The sequence below is a fragment of the Peromyscus leucopus genome, chromosome 4, assembly GCF_004664715.2.
Source record: "Peromyscus leucopus breed LL Stock chromosome 4, UCI_PerLeu_2.1, whole genome shotgun sequence".
Lineage (NCBI taxonomy): Eukaryota > Metazoa > Chordata > Mammalia > Rodentia > Cricetidae > Peromyscus > Peromyscus leucopus.
In genome coordinates this window covers 46,493,475-46,518,944 of record NC_051066.1, presented here as the reverse complement: position 1 = coordinate 46,518,944, position 25,470 = coordinate 46,493,475, and the positions used below count along the sequence as shown (strand labels likewise).

General features: G+C 40.1%; 1 protein-coding gene across 1 annotated transcript in view; it reads left to right on the top strand.

Moving 5' to 3' along the window:
- Window positions 1-24,949, top strand: part of Ccdc173 (coiled-coil domain containing 173) — a 32,606-nt gene extending 7,657 nt beyond the window's left edge. Inside the window, exons 5-9 of the mRNA XM_028881987.2 lie at window positions 4,045-4,201; window positions 6,022-6,161; window positions 9,672-9,864; window positions 17,593-17,757; window positions 24,504-24,949. Coding sequence (XP_028737820.1) covers window positions 4,045-4,201; window positions 6,022-6,161; window positions 9,672-9,864; window positions 17,593-17,757; window positions 24,504-24,848 — 1,000 coding nt within the window. The 3' untranslated portion in view covers window positions 24,849-24,949. The remainder of the gene's footprint in view (window positions 1-4,044; window positions 4,202-6,021; window positions 6,162-9,671; window positions 9,865-17,592; window positions 17,758-24,503) is intronic.
- Window positions 24,950-25,470: the final 521 nt, after the last annotated feature.

Below are 25,470 nucleotides of genomic sequence, written 5' to 3'. Positions count from 1 at the left end.
CCTTGCATGAGCATCCTGAAGACAGGGCAAATAAGGAACCGTGGAGACAGAAATCCCCAAATAGAGATTTTAACCAAGAAATTAAACATACCTATTGCAAAAAAGCATAACCAAGTGTCTATTGACAATACATAGTTCTCATTCCTTTGTTAATTTTTCTGTAGGAAGAACTCATAGACCTTGCTTAAGGAAGTTTTACTGCTGAGATTGGTGGTACACACCTTTATCTCAGCACAGGCAGATCTCTGAGTTTGAGTCCAGCCTGATCTAAATAGTGAGTTCCAGGCCAGCCAAGGCTACATAGTAAGACCCTGTCCTAAATTTTTTGTTTGTCTGATTACTGCCTGTGAATCCTATTGACTTTGCATCACTTTCCCCTGGATAAGTTCCTTTATGAAAAGGGTAGAAAGAGAGAAGAGGCCAAAGTGATTTATCCATCTTAGAGATCTCAAGCACTTCTGGGAACTCTAGCTTCACATATCCAGCTGCCCAAGAGATCATGGGTACCTCAAAAAGGATTATAAATTCCCTACCCCTGCAGTGGACGGTCCCAGTGGCACCCATTTCCACCCACTTCAAACCAGAAACCCCATTGTCAACCCTGATCCCTCATTTTCTTCATGTTCCACAGCAAATCTGTAAGCAATTCCTGCTGATTTGTTTTCTTCCCAAACAAATCTTAAAGTTATAGCTGTCCTTTTAGCTAGCCTTAGATGCTCTCATCTAGTATATTGATTATTACATCAGCCTCTTTTTTTTTTTTTTTTTGGTTTGTTTGTTTTTCGAGACAGGGTTTCTGTGTGTAGCTTTGGAGCCTGTCCTGGAACTCGCACATCAGCCTCTTAATTGACCCCACACTCTCATAGTCTCCATCCCCTTTGCTATTCATCACCTGTGATATTCCATTAAAGTGGAAATCAAGTGAAGTATTCTGTTACTTTCAATGCTTCAGTAGCTTTACAGTCATTTGAAGTAAAATGAACACTTGGCCCTGTGGAATCTGACCTCATCTTTTCCCAGGCTTCTCTCCTACAACTTTCCATTTCCTAATTACTCGGATGCACTCGCCTGCCAGGGCCTTGAGTACCTGATAAGAACTTTCTGTACTCAGTACTGCTCACACACTATTTTTTCTCTCTGGAATTTACTCCCCTGTTCTTTATCTGTGGTCTTCTTACCAGCTCAGAGATGTCTTCCATCTCTTGGAGTACAGCTCAGTCCAGAGAGGTCTGTGTGACACTCAGTTGTTAATCTTTTTCTTATTCTTTTTCTTTCTTCTTTACTTATTTTTTCGGAGACAGGGTTTCTCTGTGTAGTCCTGGCTGTCCTGTAACTTGCTCTGTAAACCGTGCTGGCCTTGAACTTAGACACCTGCTTCTGCCTCCTGAGTGCTGGGATTAAAGGTGTGTGCCGCCGCCGCCCTCACCACCACCCCCCCACCCCCGGCATCTCTTACTTTCTTTGTGACAGACACATCACAGTTTTTACCTGTAGTCCCTAACTCTAACGTAAGTTTCCTGATGGCTCTTTCATTGTTGTATGAGAACTTTAATATGAACAGGTGTTGGACAATTGAATGAGGGCTAAGGATTACAGAGGGACTAAGGACAGTCCTCAGGCCTCCAGCAGAGACAACGGGAAAGACGGTGCCCTGTTCATCAGAATGAAACCACAAGGATCTGTTTAGAAGATTTGGCTTTGGCTTTACATATAGTGAATGTAAAATGCCTCTGGAATTAGCCAGGCACTGACGCTACTCAACTGCCCTGTAAGAACCAAACTTTCCTGTTGTAATAAAAAATTATTTACTTATTTATTTATTTATTTATTTATTTATTTATTTATTTATTATCTATTTTTGAGACAAGGTCTCACTGTGTAGCCCTGGCTGACCTGGACTTGCTCTGTAGACCATGCTCACCTTTAACTCACAGAGATCTGCCTACCTCTGCCTCTCTGCCTCTGCCTCTGCCTCTGCCTCTGCCTCTGCCTCTGCCTCTGCCTCTGCCTCTGCCTCTGGGACTGCTGAGTTAAAGGCTTGTGTCACCAGGGCTGGCCTCCCTCCTGCTTTTATAGGACTATTCAAAGCCTTGGTAAGCTTGAGAGATGCTAGATCTCAATCAGCACAGTTTGGGACAGTGAGAATGTGAACCTTCTTTAATGCTGTTGGGCTGTCTCAGCCGTCACGGTGGCCTCTGCATGGTGACAGAGCTGCTTTAGAGTGCACTAGCCCATCTGGAAGTCAAACATGTCTGTGCATTCACTGCATGATTCATTCTTGGGGCAAAAAGCAGTTATGTGACTGTGAGGGAAACATCTGCTGGACCAGTGAAAGGAGAGAAGTTGTCATTGACTGACATTATCTATGATTAAACTTTTAATTACCTGTGGGTAAAGATTTTTAACTTATTTGGGTAATTTGACTTAATGCAAATTTAGAATGTTGATAGAAATTTCAGATCTTCTGGTTCAACAAAGAAGCAGAAACGTTCATATCTTATTTTCAGCTCTCAGGTTTAGAGCAGACTTCAGTCTTCCACACCACCTCCCTCCTGCTGAGCCTTGGTCCTCTTCGTCCCAATACCCTGGGCAGCTTTTACTAATCAACCAGAACTGACTACATCATAAGATTTCTTTTGGTATTGGTGATGGTAAATCTCGACTCTTAACTTGATCAAATTAAAACAAACAAACACAAAACACCACTGTACTTATTTATGTGTATGTGTGTTTGTGTGTATAAGCCACACAGTATGTTCCTACAAAGGCCAGAAGAGGGCATCAGAAGCCATAGTTATGTGGAATCACATGGGGTTGTGTTCCCAACACAGGACGAGCTCTTAACCAATGAGCCCGTCTCTCCAGCCCTAAAGCTGCAACTTTTTGTGTTTTGTTGTTTTACCCTAAACTTTAAAAAATTTTAAACATTTTTTTTTTTGCAAAATTGGATATTTTTTCTAATATTCTTTAGATCTTTGTTGTAGACTTGTGAATCTGCCTCTTCAATGTGATTAGTAAACATAAAATATTACAAAATCAGCCAGTACAGTTTTGAAAACTTAATTTTTTAGGGCCACCATTAACCTGGTGTGGCAAGGGCCAGCACAATCCTTAGTTTCTTTAGTTCCTCCTGAAGAGAAGGCTCTGACTGCCACGCTGCTTTCTTTTGTGTCTGTGTGAATTTCTTGGCCTGCTTCCCTCTGTTGTCCTCTGTGACCTAGCAGAAGGGAGTTTTCCTTGTTGCAAAAAGACTCCAGGAGTAACCTTTGCTTGATGGCGTGCATATGAAGGAAGGACTTATTCTTCAGCGGTCTGTTTAGATTCTGTTTAGATTGCTCCCTTACCCTGAGCCACCTGGTTAGAATGAAAACCACTTGTCACACTAATGCATGGGCTTTCAACGAGTGGGTAGATCTGTGGGATGTGAGCCGTCTCTGTGCTCAGGGGTGCCTGCCCGCTGAGGGAGCCCAGGGATCCAGACTCTGCTCTGTACTGCTGCTGATGGGAGCGCCTGGTTTGCTGGTGATGGGGTTGGGAAGTGAATTGAAGAGGTGGTGCTGGAGCGAGACCTTCCAGAGCAGGCTGTGCTGTTAGGCCGACCTCCAGATATCCCTGCAAGTCAGCGCGCATTTGGAGCTTACCACTCAGAAGGCATTAGTAGCCAACCAGCAAGGAGCTAGGGGAGGGCTAGCAGCCTGAGCGGCCGGTTGGGTACACTCCATTGCTCTTTCTGTCACACCGACCTCTTGAGGCCTCAAGAGGCTTCTGCACTGGAGCCCACGAGCTTTCCCATTCCTTACTCAGCTGACTGCCCTGTCTAAAGACAAGGAGCACTTGAGTCTGCTGTCATTCTTCCAGAGTGGGTTTGGAGCCAGGCAATCTGGCGGTCCTGGGTTGTCCCGGTTGTCTTCGTCACCGCCCGTTTCGTGTCTTTTTTTCCAGAAGAAAACTCGATACCCCATCACCCCAGGTTAGTTAGAACCTGCTGCTTCTCTCTAATATATGTCTGGTTTGTTCTCACTTACATTTACATTTTTGCTTTAGAATAAAGGAACGTGAGAAGGAAGAAGAAAAAAGGAAAATAAATGAAGAAAAAGATGCCGAGGAGATAAAGCGTCAGAATTTGCTGTATGAAATAGAAATGAAAAAAAGACTAAGCAAGAAACAGAAGGAGATCGATGAAAGCAGGAAACTGTTCTTGGTAAGTTGAAAATGCCTCAGTGGAGCGGTTCCACAGTCAGATGCCTGACAAACACTAGGGGAGGAAACAAGTATCCAGCAAGCTGTGTTCCTGTGAACCCCTCCTTGGAGTGATCCTGTTCAGTATGGTTTTGTACAGGTGGAATTCCACGCAAGAGCGAAAAATAATACGTTTTCTATTTAAAATTAATTTCCTTAAAAGCTGTGAGGAATGAATGGGGGTGATTTATGAATGATGTGATGTCTTATGGATGTAATTTATTTGATTTCATGGTTTTTAAAATATTTTTCTTTAACATTTAAAAAATTTTATTTTTAACTTATGTGTGTGGGTGTTTTGCCTGCATGTGTGTCTGTGCACCACATCTGTGTTGTGCCTGCAGAGGCCAGCAGACGGTGTTGGATCCACTGGAACTGGAGGTACAGGCGGTCGTGAGCCACGCACCATGTGGGTCCTCTGCAAGAGCAGCCAGTGCTTTTAACCACTGAGCCATCTCCAGCCCCAAGGTTTCTTTTAATTTTTAAGTAATACACGTACAAAGTCAAAACATTAAACACCTGGAGTCCAATGTTACCAGGTTTGTTTAACGTTTTCTTCTGCTGCTAACAGGTTTATGTATTATTTTACTTTGTTATTATTTGTATTACATTTACTGTATGTGTGTTTGTCTGTATGGGCATGTGCAGAGCACAGAGGGCAACTTTGGGGAGTCAGTTCTCTCCTTCTACCACGAGACCCCAGGACTCAGGACCGTGAGGCTCAGGCAGCCTGCCTCCTTGAGCCGTCTTGCTAACCCCAGTATTTAGTTTTTATATTAGGCTCCAAATGGTATCAATCTGATTTATTAGTGTCAGCCATTGTCTGCCTCTTTGTCCTGGTTGTGGAGGATTTGGCTCTCATCCTTTGTAATGCATTTCTCAGCTCCTACTCAAGAGTTAGCACACTTAAGTCGTTATCAGGATTGTGTAAATATTTGCCTCTGCAGATCCAAGCTGTACACCACGGTGGCTCGAGTTCTTACATTCTGTGAATGTTCTTTTTCATTTGAAGACAGGGTCTCCGTAGGCAACCCTGATTGGCCTCAAATCTATAACTCTCCTGCTTAGCCCTCCCTCTGTCACACAGATCACAGGTGTGCATCGCTATGCCCACTGTTACAAACCCTTACTTCTATCTTGATTTTCATTTGTTTAGTGACTACATCTTTGATCTTTTTAAAATTTTATTTTGATAACTTAGGATTTTTCCATATATTCAATGAATTTTGCCCAGTGAATATTGATGCTAATTTTCAGTATTCAACTGAACAATGAGCACTTACCTATGTTGTTTTTCTTAGAGCACATCCGCTGAGCCTCCTCCATCCCCTCTCCTTTAGGACTGCCTGTTCCCTAGGCCTGCCTGCTGCCTGGCTGTCGTCCTGGGGCTTCCCTTGCCATTCTGACTCTGATGTCTCCCTGTTTCTGGTTCACTTTCCCTCTTGCTGAAGAATATCCTTGAGCATCTTCCTAAGGAAGGGTGTTTGGGATGTCAGTGATTTGTTAACTATGTTCTAACCTTTCATGCCACTGATATTACAATTTACTCAACCATCTCTGCATTCTAGAATACTTATAGATTGTTTCCAATATTTTTGTGTTATTAATGTAAATAAACTTGATATAAAGTATGTGGACATAAACATTTATTCAGGCTTCTGATTATTTTGGGATAAATTTTCAGAAGAAAAATAATTATGTGAGAAACCATAACCATTTGACAGGTTCTTGGTAGATATGTTGGAAGGCATTTTTGTGACAAACCATACTTCTTTCCTTAAGGACCATATGCATGACAAAAATATCATCCGAGCTGTAGAACAGCAGCAGCAAGAGGAGGAAGATGAAAAGATTAGAAAGTTTATCAAAGCCAAAAAACGTCTTATACAAATGAGGAAAGACAAGGAAGCTGAAACACACAGGTAGGGTTTAAAAATACTTTTTGGATTTCTTACCTTATGACTATGAACATTTTGCCTACACACGTGGATGTGTGTCTGTTGCTTCCTTGGAACTGAGGTTGTGGATTGTGGTGAGCCATCATGAGGGTGCTTGAAATGGAACCCAGGTCTTGTGCAAGAACAATAAGTGTTCTAAAGTGCTGAGCTGTTTATCCAGCTCCACAGGTAGGAGTCTTAAATAATAACATAATTGCTAAAGTGCTACCTGAGATTGGTTTTCTTTGGAAAATGAAGTCTCAGAGATGACTGGGACATTTGGTGACATGAGAGTTTTAGTTTGGGGCATGAGAGTTGAGGTGAACCCATGGAATGTTCCAGAACTCTCTGTGGTAGATTGTTGAAAACACTGGTCTCCTCTAGGAGAAAGAATGCTGAGCTGGAGGAGCCTAGTAGACATCGGTCTAACCATTTCCTTTTCTTATTGCTGTCGATGAACATCTGCAAAGAGACAGATGAATGGAGGCAGAGTTCATGTTGGCTCACAATGTAGAGTATAAACAGCAGAAAGTCATGGTGGCCAGAGCTGCTCATGGCTGTGGAGGCAGAAGCCTGAGGCTGTTTGTTCAGCTCTATGTCGACCAGAAAGCAGGGAGAAATGAATGCTGGTACATCAGCTCAGTTCATTTTCTCTTTCCTTAATCCAAGACCCCAACCCATGGGATGGTGCTGTCCAGAACCAGGATGGGCTTCCCCTCTTAATTAATCCCCTCTGGAAATGCCATAACAGATATGCCCAAATGTGAGCTTCACCGGTGTCCTGGGTCTGTCTATATGTCTGTCTTTCTTTTTTATTGGTTTTTTGTTTGTTTGTTTGTTTGTTTTTTAATTTTTCAAGATAGCCCTGGCTGTCCTGGAACTCACTCTGTAGACCAGGCTGGTCTTGAACTCACAGAGATCCACCTGCCTCTGCCTACCAAGTGCTGAGATTAAAGTCCTGTGCCACCATAGTCCAAAACTCTTAGATCTTTAGTAAGTATGACATTCCTATTGAGGATTTTCAAGATCACACAAATTAAAAATTGTATCTTCTAGAATAAAACCACAAAATAAAAAGTGAAAAATAAAGGAAAATGACACACTTTGTTATTTCCAATATTGTAAGACACTCCTGATTCTTCAGCCAAAAGAGGAAAGTTTTATTTTGACTCACAGATTTGGAGGCTTCAGTTCATAGGCAGTTGGTCTTGTTGCTTTTGGATCTACAGCAAAATGGTACACCAGGAGGGGAGTGTGTCTGTCAGGAAATTGATGCCATTGTTGAGATGTGGTGAAGAAGGTGGAGTGTAATTGAAAGAAGTATGTTACTGCAGACATGCCCTGGGGCTATATCTTTTGCTAACCTTTTCTTTTTCTGTTTTTAATTTTTAAATTTTGGTTTATTCGTTTTATTTTACGTGTGAGTGTTTTGCCTGCATACATGTCTGTTTACCACATATGTGCTTGGTGCTGGCAGAGGTCAGAAAAGGGTGTTGGCTCCGCTGGAACCTGAGTCAGGGGTGGTCATGAGCCACCATATGGATGCTGGGAGTCTAACCTGGGCCCTCTGGAAAGCAAAAGTGCTCTCAACTGATGAGCTGTCTCCACACACACTCCTGCTTGCTCTTTGTACTTTTTCCTGTCTACCATTTTTCTGTCCTGTTCTGCCATTTTATTCCCTCCAGGATGAACTAACACCTGAAAACATGAGCTGAAATATCCAATACCTTCTTTTAAGTTTCTTAAATTAAGCACTTTGTTATAGCACTGAGGAGACTTATACAAGGGTAGAGATCTTTGCCATTTTCATTGTGAAGTCCTCAGTACCTAGAGTAGTGTCTGTAAATAGTAAACTGTTCCGTCTGTAAATGTGCTTAGAACAGTGTTTTGAAATGTTAACTGAACCGTCGTCACCTTTTCCACCAAGTCTTCTGCATGGCTCTCTCCCATTCACATGGCCTGTACCACCATCTGCCCTATGTGTTTGCATAAATGTCTCTTTTCCACTTTAGACTCTACTTTCTTTGCCTATTCACAGTATCTTTTTCACAATTTCTCATACAAAACTTCAACTCACTCAATAAATTAGTGAACTTGTCATAACTAATTAAAATATTTCTGTTTAGTCTCCTTCCCTCATTCTTTTAATAAAATGTGCTTGTTGTGTATGATGTCCCAGACACATACTTGACCCTGGACTAGAAAGAATTCATCCAGCCCCTGACCTCAGAAACTTCACAATGTGTAGGACAGGGACATACAACAAACAGATGAAATCAACATGTCTATGATTTGGTTCTGGATGGGATGTTGTGGTAGTATGAATTATTTAGTATTTTGGTAACATATAGTTATTTCCAAGGTTTTATTTAAAGAAAGGGTGTTTATAGTATAAATCTCAGTGTTAAGGCAAGCAGAATAGTCCAACAAAGTATTCTAGAATATATTCTGGGCTGCACAAGCAGATCCTTGATGTACATATAAAAACTGCACATGATAGGTAACTAACCCCAGTACTGCAGAGGTGGAAATAAGTGGGCCCTGAAGGATCACTAGCCAGCTGTCTAGCCAAGATGGTGAGCATTAGACTCAAAGAAGAGATCTGTCTCAGAAAACAAAAACAAATAACAACAACAACAACAACAAGTGGGCATGGTGATACATGCCTGCAGTCCCCGCACTTGGGAAACAGAGGTGGGAAAATCTCTGTGAGTTCGAGGCCGGCCTGGTGTACACAGCAGTTCCAGGACAGCCAAGGCTACACAGTGAAACTCTGGGCCTGGAGAGACAGCTCAATCGTTACAGCACTGGCTGCTCTTCCAGAGGTTCAGTTCCCAGCACCCACACAGTGGCTCACAACCTTCTCCATTGGGATCTGATGCCCCCCTCTGGCATAAAGGTGTACGTGTAGATAGAGCACTCAGATCCATAAAATAAACAAATCTTTAAAAAAATAAAAATAAAAATGCTGAGAGCTATAGAGGAAGACATTGCAATATCATCCTCTGGTCTCCACTTGCACCCACCCATACACTCATACACTTATGACCACACGCATGCATACACCACACACATACACACAAGAAAAATATTTTCCTGTGTTATAGAGAATCTTAATGTCTTGCTTTTACACACGTATACATGTACATACATATGTGATTATATTGTACATATTGATCACTTGGAAAAATTTAGAATATATGCTACTTTGTAGTTGTAAGATTAATTTCCTTATTTAGCTCAAGTATTAAAATTTCTAAAATATATGACAAATTAGTTTCCATTTGATATAATCATATATATAATATATGTGTGTATACACACACACACACATACACACACACACACACATATATATATATATATATATGACCACAGACTTCTTCTTTGTTTTGTAGATGACTATAAAATGCCTCCACTTCCCTAATGAAAGTATTTTAACTCCATTACAGAGCTGGTCAGGATGATTTGGCAAATGTGGTTGTTCTGTTATAGGCTAATGGAAGAACGGAGAGAAAGAATAAATAACTTCCTAAGTGAACTAATGAAAGAGAAACTTGACACTGAAGATTTGATTATTGCTAGAGACATTGCTGAAGCCGAGGCTGAACTGGAGAGAAGAGAAAAAGACAAACATGAGAAAACTCAAGCCCAGCTGAAAGCAATCGCAGACTATAGAGCCTCTGTGGTAAACCCTTCAGTTCCAGGGTGTAGAGTTGAGACTACCCTGCTGTGGCGGCTACCTCTTGCCTCTCTCTCAAAACTAACAGATTTGAAAAAGCAGTGTGCAAATTGTCTTCCTACATTCTTGAAACAAACACTTTTTTATTTATAAACTCTATTATATAAATTATATTATAAAAAAAACCCTTGCAAATAGAAAAATTCTACACTGAAGTGAACTCGATGCAAAGTCCATACATCCTGATGAACATTTCTACAGTTAGGATGGCCCGTAGGAGAAGACGTGCAGCTTCACATTGGACTTGACACTTTGACTGTTGACTTTATTTGTACGCTCTTATCCTCCACCACGGGCGAAAACTCCATGACAGAGTTAGAACTAAATGAACAATTGGAGCCTTTCGTGACTCCTCCTCATTACCCATACCCAGTCCTTCCTCATCTCCTAATGATTAGCTTTTCTTGTTCTCTTTCCTACATCACACACATGTACATTTATTTACACATGTACATATATTATTGGCTAGGTTTGTATATAAGGGAGAACATGAAGGTTTTTTTCTTCTGAGATTGTGTGTTCTTACCTGAAGTATACATTCTAGGACCATTCAATTTCTTTCAAATATTCAGGTTACAGTTTTCTTTAGAATATATACAACGTATTTTCATTATCCATTCATCTGTTGATGGAAAACTAGGTTGATTCCTATTTTTTTGTTATAGTGAATAAAGCAGCTATAAACATGGGGGTTTGCTATTTCTGTGGTATGGTGTGGAGTTCTCTGGATATTTGCCCAAAAGTGAAATCGCTGGGGAAAATTGTAGTTCTGTTTCTAAATTTTTTGAGAAATTTCCAAACAGATTCTCACAGTGGCTGTATTAATTTGCACCCTCACCAACAATAAATAAGGGTTCCATTCTATCCACATCTTCTCCAACATTTGTTGTCAGATTTGTTGATGATGGCCATTCTGACTGGGGTGAGAGAGTATCTTGAAGTCATTTTAATTTGCATTTCCCTGATAGCTATCGATATTGTACACCTTTTCAAACAGTAATGGCCATTCACGGTTTTTTGTTTGTTTGTTTTTGTTTTGTTTTTCGAGACAGGGTTTCTCTGTGTAACTTTGCGCCTTTCCTGGAACTCACTCTTGTAGCCCAGGCTGGCCTCGAACTCACAGAGATCCACCTGGCTCTGCCTCCCAAGCGCTGAGATTAAAGGCGTGCGCCACCACCGCCCGGCCACCATTCACATTTTTATGTATAGTATCTGTTCAGGTTGTTTGCTTTTGTTGATTGGCAGTTGTGTTTCCCTAGTGTTTAATTTCCGCCATTTGTAAACTCTGGATATCAGCCCCTTGTCTGAAGTTGGCTAGTGATGATTTTCTCCCATCAGGAGTCTGTCTGTGATCTCTGCTGATGGTTTCCTTTTGCTACACAACTCTTTTTATTTTCAGGGAGCCCCATCTGTGGATACTGGGGTTGGTTCCTGTGTTGTTATTGTTCTAGTCAAAAATGTCTTGCCTATCTATCTCAGAATATTGAAGAGTATTCCCTCTGTTTTCTTCTAGCACGTTCAGTGTTTGGGGCTCTAAATTAAGGTCTTTGATCCATTTTGAGTAGATTTTTATACAAGGTGAAAGATAAGAGTCTCTTTCCTCTTCTGTAGGTGGAAATCTGGTTTTGCCAGCACCATTGGCTGACTAGGCTGCGTTTTTCCAATGTGTGTTATTGCCTCCTTTGTCAAAAACTAAGTGGGCACAGCTCTGCCACTCTATTTCCAGGTCCTCAGTTCCCTCCTTTGATCTCCGTGTCTTTTGTGCCAGCACCAGGCTTGGTCACTATAGCTCTCTAGTGTAATTGGAAGTCAGCTGTTGGACCATCTCCAGCAGGGTTCTTATTCCTTATAATCGCTTTATCTCTTCCTTAGCTTTTGTGGTTCCATATGAAAAAAAATGCTTGTTTTGATTTTTTGTAAACCTATGAAATATGACATTAGAATTTTGATAGATGTCATGTTAAATCTTTAAGTTTATTTTTGCAGTATAGCTTTTTTCACAGTATTTATTCTATCAATCCAAGAGCATAATAGAATGCCTTTCCACTGTCTAGTATCTTCTGTGATTTCCTTTTTCAATATCATGAAACTTTTGTTGTAGAGGTCTATCACTTCTTTAGCTAGATATATTCCTTAATACCTATTTTTAGGGTTATTTTGAATGGAATATAGTTCCCAGTTTCTTTCTCTGAGAGTACAATATGAAGGCTATTGTTTTCTTTATTGATTTTGTACTCTGCAACTTTACTGTTTACTAGGTTCAAACATTTTCTAATAGACACAATAGGATCTTTTAAATAATCATGTCATCTGCTAATAGGGATAGTTTGACATCTTCCTTTCTATTTTTATTCCCTTATGCTTTTGTCTTGTCTCATTGCTACAGCTAAGATTCCAAGCACTGTAAGAAGTAAGAGAGGGGAGAATGTCTCATTCCTGATTTAAGAGGAAATGCTTTCAGTTTGTCTCCATTTAGTATGTTGGCTATAGGTTTGTTGTATATAGCCTTTATTATTTTGAGGTATGTTCCTTCTATTCCTAAAGTCTTCAGGACTTTTGTCATGAAGGCATGCTGGAATTTTTCAAATGCCTTTTCAGCATCAATTGAAACAACTATGTAGTTTCTGTTCTTAAGTTTATTTACATGGCATACTACATTTATTGATTTACATATGTTGAACCAACCTTGCATTTCTGGATGAAACCCATTTGGTTATTAGTATATAATCTTCTTAATGTGTTTCTGAATTTTGTTTGTAAGTATTTTGTTGAGAATTTTTGCATCTGTATTCATCAAAGAAATTGATCTTTAGTTCTCTCTCTCTCTCTCTCTCTCTCTCTCTCTCTCTCTCTCACTCTCTCTCTCTTTTATAGTATCTTTACCTTGTTTCAGAATCAGAACAACATTGGCTTCACAGAATGAATTCAATAGTGTGCTTTCACTTTCTATTTTATTTTCTATTTTCAGAAACAAGAATTGGTCTGATATCATCATTGAAAGTTTGATAGAATCAGCAGTGAATCCATCTGGTTGTTGAGTTTTCTTTGAGGGAAAGCTTTTAATAACAGCTTCAATCTCATTGTTGTAATTGGTCTATTTAAGTTATAACTTCAGGATTTAATTTTGGTATATGATATACATTTACAATTTCTGGATTATCCAGCTTTTCAGAGTATAAATTTTCATCTTCTTTCCTTCCTTCCTAATTTTCCTCCTTCCCTTCCTCCCTCCCTCACCCCTCCTCTCTTTTTCTTTCTTTCTTTTTGTTTTCTTGAGACAGGGTTTCTCTGTGGAGCCTTCCTGGAACTTGCTCTGTAAACCAGGTTGGCCTCACACTTGCAGAGATCCGCCTGCCTCTGCCTCCTGAGTGCTGGGATTTAAGGCATGCATCACCACTGCCTGGCTCATATTCATTTCTAATGATGTTCTGTATTTCATTGAAATCAGTTTGTAATGACACCCTTTGATCTCTAGTTTTATTTGTTTGCATCGTTCCCTTCTTTCTTTTTGTCAGATTAGTTAAAGGTTTGTCAGTTTCTATAACTTTTTCAAGGAACCAACTTTTTGATTGCCTTTGTGTATTATTTACTAAATCTATATTTCAGGGAGCTGGAGAGATGGCTCAGTGGTTAACAGCACTGACTGCTCTTCCAGAGGATCCGGGTTCAATTCCTAGCACCCACATGGCAGCTCACAACTGTCTATAATTCCAGTTCCAGGGGGGCTGACACCCATGGCAAAAACACTAATGCACATAAAATAAAAAATAAATAAATTAGAAAAATTTGTATTTCATTAGTTTATTTGCTAATATTTATTAATTCTTGCCATCCACTGTGTTTGAGACTGGCTACTTATTTTTTTTTTTTAAGAACATGAGGTGCATCATTAAGTTATTTATTTGATAGCTCTCAGATTTTTTTAACATATAAGCACTTGTTGTTATAAATGTTCTTCTTATGACTCCTTTGCTGCCTCCAAGAGATTCTGATAGTATGTGTTTATCATTATAATTTATCTCTAGAAATTTAAATTTTCCTTCTCTGACTTCTTGGATGACCAAATGTTCATTCAAAAAATGTGTTGTTTAGTCTCCATAGTTTTTGTAGTTTCCATAATTTCTCTTATTGTTTAGCTCTAGTTTTATCACATTATGGTATGTTAAGATACAAGGAATTGTCTCAGAATTTTTGCTTATGTTGAGACTTGGCTTATGTCCTCTGATATGGTTGATTTGGGTGAAGGTCCCGTGTCTGCTGAGAAAAATGTGTATTCCTTTCTGTTAGATGGAATATTTTGTATATATCTATCTATTAAATCTAGTTCACCCATAGTATATTTTACCTGTGAAGCATCTTTATATATTTTAAGTTTGGGAGAACTATCTAAGTATGAGAGTGGATTATTGAAGTCCCCACTACTACTGTGTCAAGACCTATGTGGTCTTTTGTGTTTTAATGCTTGATATATGAGATTAGGGGTTCCAATATTTGATGCACAAAAGTTTACAATTGTTACCTCTTCTTGATGAATTGTTCCTTTTATGAAGTATCCTGTTTTAGCTCTTCTAACTAGTTTTGGTTTAAAGCTTACCTGGTCTGATAATAAGGATGGCTATGCCTGCTTGTTTACATTTTGTTTGCTTGGTGATTTGTTTTCCATCTTTGATATTAAGCTTCACTGCATTTTTTCTAGCTTGGAGACAACATATAGTTCATTCTTGGTTTTTTGTTTGTTTAAATATTCATTTATTTATTTATTTATTATGTATACAGCAATCTACCTGCATGTTTGCCTGCATGCCAGAAGAGGGTGCCACATCTCACTACAGATGATTCTGAGCCACCATGTGGGTACTGGGAATTGAACTCAGGGCCTCTGAAAGAACAGCCAGTGCTCTTAACCACTGAGCCATCTCTCCAGCCCCTCATTCTTGCTTTTTTTATCCAGTCCATTAGTCTGAATATTTTTAGTGATGAGTTGAGGCCATTTACACTTAAGGATTTATCATAGAAAGGGCTTGTTATTATTTATTTATTTATTTATTTATTTATTTATTTATTTATTTATTTATTTATTTGGTTTTTCGAGACAGGGTTTCTCTGTGTAGCTTTGCGCCTTTCCTGGAACTCGCTTTGGAGACTAGGCTGGCCTCGAACTCACAGAGATTCGCCTGCCTCTGCCTCCTGAGTGCTGGGATTAAAGATGTGTGCCACCACCGCCTGACTTGGGCTTGTTATTTTGTGTAAATCTGCTAGATTGTGTTCTATTCTGCTGGATTGGTGGTGTCTTTCTTTCTCCTGTGTTAATTCTGAGGGTTTGCTGAGTTGCGGTATTGGACATGCTGATTCTTTCCCATGGTGTATCGTGGTCAGGTTTATCTGGGTCAGGCTCTCTCGTCTTTGTCCTGTGAGGTATTCTCTGCAGTGCTGGCTTGCTTGTCGTGAGCTGCCTTCGTTTCTATTTGTCTTCAAATACCTCTGTCTGGCTCTTGTCGTTGCTGATGAAGAGTCTGGAGTAATTCTGATATTTCTGCCTTTGTGTGATTGATGTTCTTCTCATGCTGCCTTAGGAGTATGCCTTTACTTTGTGTTTTGACTTCCTGACTATAATGTGTTGAGGAGTTTTTTCTCTGGTCATGTCTAAGTGGAGGTCCATCTGCCTTCTGTTTGGATGCCTCCTTCTTTCTGTAAAATAGGAAAGTTTTCTGCTGTTCTTCCATTAAATCGTCTGTCTATTCCATTTGATTTTTTCCTCTGCTCCTTCTTCTATTCCGTGAATTCTCAGGTATGACCTCTTGAATATATCCCAGACATCTTGGAAATAGTTTGTGCTCATTCTTTTCCTGAATAAATTTTTATTTGGATTATTGTCTCACCTTTGTCCTCCAACCCTGAAATTAGTTTTTTTGCATGTGCATGTCTTGTCTGTTAATGATGGTTTCTCTTGTTTTTATTTAATTGACCATCCTTCATCCTAAGTATTTGTTAATTTTTTTTAATGTTTTAATCTCCTTGACAATTTTTTTTCTACATTTTGAACTTTTGCCTCTAATTTACTGTTATGTTGACTTTACAGATGGTCTTGTCAAGGTCTTGGATAGATTTCCTTAATTCATACAACTTTTTATTTAACTTTTTATTAATTCTTTTGAACAGTAATTTTTGGTTCCCTTATAGGACATCAGTCGGTGGGTAATGGGGCATGGATGGTAGTTGTGTCGTTTTTTGTGTTCTTTCTCATGTTTACACATCTGTTGACATGGACTTGTTTTGACTTCCTTCTCTTCTGAGCCTATTAGGATAGTCTGTTTTCTGTGACTCATATCTCATAGAGATCAGTTAGGGGGACTGTGAAACTCAGTGTTGAATATCAATGAGTTGCTGAAGCGACCCTTCCTGTCTCGGCTAATTGACAAGTCTCAAGGGCAGGGCCCCACACTAAGCCACCTTGGTAGTTATAGCCACAGGCCCAAAGTAACTCTGGGACCACAGCAACAAAGACTCCAAATCCTGCAGTGACCAGTGGAACCTCAAAAATCAGAATTCTGTGACCATAATGACCTCAGAGACCCAGAGAACCAAGGCTCCAGTCTCTCAAGGGACCCTGGGCATATTGGAGCTGAAACTCGGTCCCTGCATTGACCTCTTAGACCATTAGTTACAGGGTGTTCTCTGGTCTGCAGACACTGGAGCCCTAGTTGTCCAGTATGCTGTGGTTGCAGAAAAATCAATGTTTCATTTTATAACAAAGATAGTAAGACCATCAATTATGTACAAAGTGTTTTTTAAAGGTATTTATTTAGTTATATTTATTTTATTAGTTTACATGTATGAATTTTTTACCTATGCAACATATGTGCCTGAGTGCCCATGAAAGCCAGAATAGGGCATTGGATCCACTGGAACTGAAGTTACTGATGGTTATGAGCTGCCATGTGGGTGCTGAGAACCAAACCCGCTCCTCTGGAAGAGCAGCCACTGCTCTTAACTGCTGAGCCATCTCTCCGGCCACCACCACCCTCTCACAAGCTATTTATGGAGGCAAAGCAACAGCTTCTTCTTCAGAACTATCTTAAAGGAAGGGATTGCTCTTTATATTTAAATGTTTCAAGAGAAGTCACATAAATTACCTGATTGCATTTCTGTATTTCTTAATCCTAGAAAACAGATCCCTTTCTTATTCCCTATATGTCTACCCTAACATCCAAATTACATGGCTCAAACATTTTAGCAGTTAATTGTTAACATAGCAGTATTTCTGTACCTTGAGGTCTTGCTTTTCTGTTCCTGTATTTTCTTCTTCCTGCTCCTGCTTGGTCTAGCCTCCTTCCACAGAGTGTTACTGTGTAGTCCAGGCTCCTCTTGATCTTCTCATCTTCCTGCCTCAGTGTCCTTCCTGCTGGGATTACAGGCATGTACTACCATACACAACTGTGAGTGTTGTCGTTTTTAACAAAGAGATTGCTCTCTGTTACTCTCCGTATGTTTTCATTAAGTATGTCTCTTCCATAGTCAAGAGAATAAATAAAAGTAACCCAGCCACATGCATGTAGTTTCCTGTCCTCACATGGCTCCTGGCTCTTTGCTTGAAGCATTCTGACTCCATTTCTTTTTCATGAGAACTGTTGGCTAAAACTGATTTAATGTTTTCCTTTGTCATTAAACATCTAGATGAAAAATAAAGAGGAAGAAGAAAAACAAAGAAAAATAGATTCTAAAGAACAGTTGATAGCTGTCTTGAAGGCAGATAAGATTTTCCAGGAGCTTGAAAAGGAAAAAAAGCTCAAAGCCAGCAAAGAGAAACGAGAAATTCAAGATGCTCACGTTCAGCAAATGGTAACTGTTCCCATTTTTACAGGGATTTTAAAAGTAAATATGTAGTAGAGATTTTGTTTTGGTTTTCTTTCTCTTAAGTGGTTTCTTTTATTGGAAAGGAACAAAGGATCATTATGGAGTCATGATAAAAATATATTTAAAATGTGAAATTAGTTTTAGAATCTCTGCTCTTTGGTCCTCTTCTGTGAGGGTTTGTGGGTTGACCTAACTGGGGCAATAGGAATGGAGAAACAGATATACATAGAGAATAGCAAGGATCGGGTGGTCCTGCACTCTGATGAAGACTCACACCAATTGCAGCCTGGAAACTCAGCAAGTTTAGAAATATACCTCTGAAGTGAGGAGGTGGGGCTGTTATATACAGCCGAACCATGAGGCGAGGCTATTATATACAGCCAAATACAGAGTCAGGTTTAGTTCATCTCGGTAGGGGGTCTCTGTAGGGAACCGGTTTCAAGCTGTAAACATCCAGGAGGAGGAAGCTGTGGTGGACGTTTTCTGCACATGCTGTCAACATCCACACTTGGACCAGGGGAAGGTTTGCCTCCTTCATGAGGCATTGGCGTCCTTGGCATTTTTGTGCTCATGTCAGCAATAAATATTCACTCAGGACTTCATCCACTCCCACGGGTCTCATTCTAGGTTTGTTTGTTTGTTTGTTTTGTACACATTTTATATCCTTCTTTAGTGCCTGTTATGTTTATTGATACTAAAGAAATGCAGGTTCATGGGATAGGCCCTAATGCTCGTCCTCTCTGTTACATTTTTCTCCCACCTTGATGTTCTTATGGCACATTCCAAAGCAGTCTACCTCTAGATTGCCAAACATTATTTCCTCATCTTTACAACAATGTTCCAGAGGCCACGTTGATTAGGATTTTGTGGGCTTCGATTTTGAGACAAGGGAATGTTAGAGATTTAAATGATGAGTAGAGAATCTGATGTCTAGTCAAGTCTGTGTAGAATCTTTTCCAAATATGTCGTCCTCTTTCCCATTCCTACCAGCAACAGGTATAAGTGCAAGTCTTTCTGCATCCTTCCCGAGCCATGGCATTGGCATCTTGGAATGCTGGCCATTCTGATGGAGTGGCGAAACCTAACTCTTCAGTGCGCTCCTTTTCATAGCCTTGTTAGACATTTATACGACTTCTTTTGCAAAGTGTCTCTTCAAACCTGTTCATTGTTTTGATTTGTTTTCTTTGTGTATATGTAGAGGTGTGTGTGTGTGTGTGTGTGTGTGTGTGTGTGTGTGTGTGTGTGTGTGTAGATGAGCATGTGTATGCATGTGAGGACCAGAGGCCAGCCTTGCACCTCCAGAGCCCTTCACATTGTTTGACACAGGGTCTCTCACTGGGACCTGTCTGACAAGTCCCAGGGATCTGCCTCACTTTACTGTTGCACATTTAGGATTTAAAGGTACACCATCTTGCCCAGCTTTTTACATGAGTTCTAGGATCCAATTCAGTCTTCATGTTTTCACAGAAAGCACTTGAGTGCCTAAGCTCTCTCTCTCTAACCTTGGTGTACACATATTCTCACACACATGTGCACATACACCACACACCCCTCAGCAGTGAGAGAAAACCAAGGTTAGAGAGATTTGGAGTAACAGGTGATTGTGAGCTGCACAGTGAGGGTGCCAGAATCAAACTCAGGACCTCTGGAAGAGCAGCCAGTGTTCTTACCCGCTGAGCCACCTCTCCGGCCCCTCCATCTTTTATTTTGAGACAGGTTCTCACATTGAACCCAGAACTCACTGGTTTGGCTAGACTGGCCGGCCAGTCAGCTCCAGGGACTCTCTGCCTCCTCACCAATGTGCTTACAGACTCACAGCCCTCACTTAGCTTTTCATGGGGCCTTGGGATCGGAGTTCAGGTCCATGGACTTGAGCACTTTCCTGACTGAGCCTTTTCCCCAACGCCTACTGCTGAATTTTTTTAAGCTTTTAAAAATGGTGTTAAAATGTACTTAACACAAAATGTACCCTGCTAACATTTTTTTTTTCTGTGTATAGTACTGGAGATAAAAAACAGAGGTATTTACATGTTATAGTTTTTTTCTTCTCAGTATTTCTGGAAACTGAAGGCAGGGCCTCACATGAGCTTGTATATAGACAGATCCTTGGGATCCCCTACTTGCTGAGTTCCATGGCAATGGGAAACCCCAATACATAAAACAAGGCAGATGGCTCTTAAGAAATGACATCCAAAACAATAAAAATAAAAAAAAGATTGTCCTGTGGTCCTCATCTACAGACATGCACATGCATGTGTACCTGCACACACAAACATGCCTGCCCACATACATGCATGCATACTCCCTCATCTGCTGTGTTTTTTTTTAAGCTTTCACTAACTATTTAAATATAATTTGGGGTGAATTGAGGAAAATATTTAGGTGAATACTATAATATCAAATCTTCAAATTTATAAGAATTGCATATTAAGTTCTTCACAATTTCACCATAGTGTTTGTAGTTCGGGATGTAGATTTATTTTAAATTTTTCATTAATTTTATCTATTTGTTTGATACAGGCTCTCACTATGTAACTAAGGCTGGCATCGAACTCGTGAACCTTGTGCTTCCTCCTCCCAGGTGCTGGCATTTACAGCTCTGAGTTGCCATGCCTGCTGTCCCTTTTAAATGACTGTCATGGAAATTAGTTTATATTCCATATTCATATCACTCGTTTGCAATACAGAGAGGCAGATTTGATTCTATGTATTTGATTTGTGTCCTGCAGCCTACTAGCTTTTCGGTAACTTGAACTTCTTACCTATGTGATCATGTCATCTGTGACTAAAGACACTTTTAATTCCTTTTCCAGGCTGTATGCTAGTTCTCTCTCTTGTTTTATCCCAGTGGCTAAAGACAGCACAGTGTTGATTACTTGTATAAGTAGCATCGTTCTCCGGCTCTCAATCTAAAGTAGAAAATAGTTCTTTTCCCAGGCACACACTGTGGTGGTCTGAGTGAGAATGGCCCCCTAGGCTCCAATGGGTTTGAATATTTTGTTCCCAGTTGGTGGAGCTCTTCAAGAAGGACTAGTTAGTGTGGCCTTGTTGAAGGAGGTGTGCCAATGGAAGAGGGCTTTTAAGAAAAAGCACCATTTCTGCCTGCTGCTGCCATGCTCTCAGACATGATGGTGTAAGTCCCCAATGAGCCTTTTAATCTGTGAGATGCCTGGCCATGGTGTTACTTTCTGGCAATAGAAAAGTGATTAAGACAGGCATGCTGCGTCCTGGAGATTTTCTGTAGATACATCTTATCAGCTATCTCTGTATCCCTAATTTGTTGAAATTTTTAACATGATTGTTGAATTGTGTTAAATGTTTTTCTGCATATATTGAGGTAATTATATCTTGTTTTTCTTTTATTCTACTAATATGGCAAGCAGGTTTCATTAGTATTATTATTTCTGATGGGAATCTCACTATGTTGTCCAACCTGATCTTTAACTCCTGGGTCCAAACAGTCCTTCTTTTTAAATACCTGAATAGCTAGGCCTACAGGTCCACCCAGATTTAAAAAGTGTGTGTGTGTGTGTGTGTGTGTGTGTGTGTGTGTGTGTGTGTGTGTGTGTTTAGGCCCAAAGTTGACGTTAGGTGTCTTTCTCAATGGCTTTTTTTGAGGCAGGTTCTCTGTCTGACCTGGAGTTCACAGATTCCAGCTAGCCCAGCCTGCCAGTTAGCCCCATAGATCCCATCTCGGCCTCTGTGGAAATTACAGTTGTCTCCATGCCTGCCTTGCTTTTATGTGGGTTCTAGGAATCCAAACTCTGGTCCTCAAGCTTGCAGGGCAAGAGCTTTATCCGCTGAGCCACCTTCCAGCCCTTAGACAAGTTTAAACATTGAAATAGTGTAGTGAGTCTTTCTCTGTCCCACTAGCCAGCTCCCAAATAATGACTCGGAGACTTTTATTAATTATGAAAGCTGGGCCTATAGCTTAGGCTCATTTCTAACAATCTCTTATAACTTGAATTAGCTCATATTTTTATTAATCTATGTTCTACCACGTGACTTATACCTCTGTCCCATTCTGTGTGTCCAACTAGTTCTGAGTCTGGCTGTTTCTCTGCTTCTCTTCTTCCCAGAGTCCTCCTTGTTCTTGGAAGTCCCACCTATACTTCCTGCCTAGCTATTGAACTCCTTGTTAAACCAATGAGAAGGTGCCTTGGCAAAGACACATCTTCATTCACAATGTACAAAAAGATTATTCCACAACAGTGTATTCCTATGATTAACCCTACTTGGTCATGATTCATTTTTTAAAATGTATATATGTGCTGGATTCAGTTGCTAATATTTTGTTAATGTGTGAGGGCCTACACACACACACACACACACACACACACACACACACACATCACATATGTATATATACACACACACATATATCACACACATATATACATATATACCTCTACATGCAATATGTGTGTGTGTGTGTGTGTGTGTGTGTGTGTGTGTGTGCACTTTGCACATGCCTAGTGCCTATGGAGGCCAGAAGAGGGAGCTGAATCACCTGCAGCTGGAGTTAAAGCTGCACCCATGATGTGGGTGCTTGTAACTGAACCTTAGTCCTCTGGAAGAGCAGCCAGTACTCTTAACTGCCAAGCCACCTCTTCAGCCCCTCCAATGTATTATAACTCAGTGTCTACTATTCCAAGCACTACTTTTTTAATTTCTTTTTTTTTTTTTTTTGGTTTTTTCGAGACAGGGTTTCTCAGTGTAGCTTTGCGCCTTTCCTGGACTCACTTGTAGCCCAGCTGGCCTCGAACTCACAGAGATCCGCCTGCCTCTGCTCCGAGTGCTGGGATTAAAGGCGTGCGCCACCACCGCCCGGCCCTTAATTTCTTTTTTTTTACATGCAGTCCCCTATATTGCTTAGGGTAGCCTCCTGAACCCCCTGGACCTCAGTGATCCTTTTACCTTATTCTCTCCCTTACCTTGGGCCACAGGCTATGGACACTACCATGCTCAGCTTAGATTCCATTTGTACTTATGTTTAATGCACATCACATTCGCAGCACTTATTCCATGAGCCATTGCAGCCAGTCTCCTTTGCTGTTGTCATTTTCTTCGTAAGTTTCATGTCATTCTTCCGGGTTCCTCAGTGTCTGTCTGGAAACTATTACTGAACAAAGATATCTCATAGTAGCTTATTACCTTTAGTGAGACTGTTTAACTTCTGACTTTAGTCTTATTGAATACTAATTTTTTAAATTTATTTTTATTTTATGTTCATTGGTGTTTTGCCTGTATGTGCGTCTGTATGAAGGTGTCAGAAACCCTGGAACTGGAGTTACAGACAGTTGTGAGCTGCCATGTGGGTGGTAGGGATTGAACACAGGTCCTCTGGAAGAACAGCCAGTGCTCTTAACCACTGAGCCATCTCTCCAGCCCAAATACTAATTTTTTAAAGACTCTTTTTTATCACCACTTCAACAGAATATAATCCTTACTTGTAGAACTCAGTAATAAAATGTTTAATATTTCAAATTGAGATAGTTGCCTTTTCCTCATAATTTCAATTAGTAGAAATGATTAGATGTTGAAGTTATAGATTGTCAAGATATTTTAATGGTATTAAATATATAAACACATGGAAAAAACAACTTATATTTAGAAATTAAGCATTTCTTGAAATGTTACAAATATAAAGTGAAATCTGTCAATCAAAACTTCACAGAAAAGCCATTAAAAACATCTCTTCCAATAGAAATTAATGTAACATTATAAGACATTATAAGACAAAGACTTTCTAAAGTAAAGTATTTAGGAGATTGCCTATAGCATTTATTTCCTCAGTTCTGAATAAATTTTCATAGATTAATGTCACTCATTCTTCTAGCTTCTCATTCCAGGAAAACAGAACGTAATTGGTTGCATATAACTTAGGGATTCTCTGCTGACTTAGGTTTATGTTGAGTGACAGGAACAATAATTATTTTTATGCCTTTTAACCTACTGAAGATCACATATGTAAATTATTGAAAGATAATTGTGGTGGTATTGTGTTCCCCAAAATATTGTGCACACTAATAAACTTATCTGGGGTCAGAGAAGAGGACAGCCACAATATTAAACATAGAGGATAGGCAGTGGTAGCACACGCCTTTAATCCTAGCATTCCAGAGGCAGAAATCCCTCTGGATCTCTGTGAATTCAAGGCCACATTGGAAACAGCCAGGTGTGGCGACTCATGCCTTTAATCCCAGGGAGTGGTGGTAAAAAGCAGAAAGGTATATAAGGCGTGAGGACCAGAAACTAGAAGCATTTGGCTGGTTAAGCTTTTAGGCTTCTAGCAGCAGTTCAGCTGAGATCCATTCAGATATGAGGACTCAGAGGCTTCCAGTCTGAGGAAACAGGATCAGCTGAGGAACTGGTATGGTGAGGAAGCTGTGGCCTGTTCTCTCTCTCTGATCTTCCAGCATTCACCCCAAAATTGGCCTCAAGTTTGTTTTTGTTAATAAGAACATTTAAGATTCATGCTACAGATAATTGTAAATTTAACTGCCTGATTTTTATCTAAATTTTATGCTTGTAATGATTTTGCTATGTTGTTTGACTCTGTATCCCATAAAGCTATGAGTTTAAATGTTTGATCCACTTTGAGCATATTCCTAGTATAGAAGAATCGGTGAGTTACAGCATATTTATAAAATTACAACTACATCCTAAAATTATATAGATAGTTGGAAAACTAATGCTTTGACCAATATTAAAATTTTTCTTCCCAATAGGCCCTAAATAAATTTAATGCACAACAATCAAAAGAAGAAGAATTAGATTACTGGAGACTGACTGAAGCCCTTGCAGCTGAGAAGGAGAAAGAATTTCAGAAGTATGCCAGAGAAGTAATTGAATCTGAATCTGAATCAACAAAGAAATATACTTACCCTCTGGTGAGAGCTGTAGAGGAAGGGGTGGGTGGCGGGCGTGGACCACCCTTCGAAGGCAGGGGTGGCATACGACCAAGCTATCAGACAAATGATGCCACTGGCGTCCAGCTCCCCTTTTATAAATCTCAAGGATCAAAGTATAATGATTTTCAGAAGTCGAAGAGGAGGCTAGGTTTTACATGGTAAAAAAAGAAGTTTATTTTTATGATTGATAAAATTTATTGTAGCAAGTATGAGCTACAGATATAATGGAATTTCTGATAATAAAGCTACTCATCTCTATAAAATGTGTTGCCTGATTTGATTCTTTGTAGTATTTCTACTAAGAACATAAGCTCAGGCGTGTGTGTGTGTGTGTGTGTGTGTGTGTGTGTGTGTGTGTGTGTGTGTGTAGATTCCAGAGAACAACCTTGGGTATTGTTTCTTTCATGGCATCCAACTTTTTTAGAAGACTGGATCCCTCACTGGCCTGGAACTCAACAAGCAGGCTCCATTAGTCGCAGGGATCTGCCTATGTCCACCACCTTGGCACTAGGATTACAAATGTGTGCCACCACACTGGATTTTTTCTTTAATGTGGGTTCTGGGGGTCATAGTCAGGGCCTCACATTATTGACTGAGTTATATCCTCAGCCACACAATGTCGATTTCATTTAAAACGTCTTCAGTAGGGACGAAAAAATCTGTCTACAATAAAGTGCATTCCCAGGACTGTATAGCCATGACCTTGTCTCCAGTGAACAGTACCTCCTGTTTCTCCTCCACACAGCCTCTGCTTTGCCTCTGTCCACCCTACCTTAGTTACTCT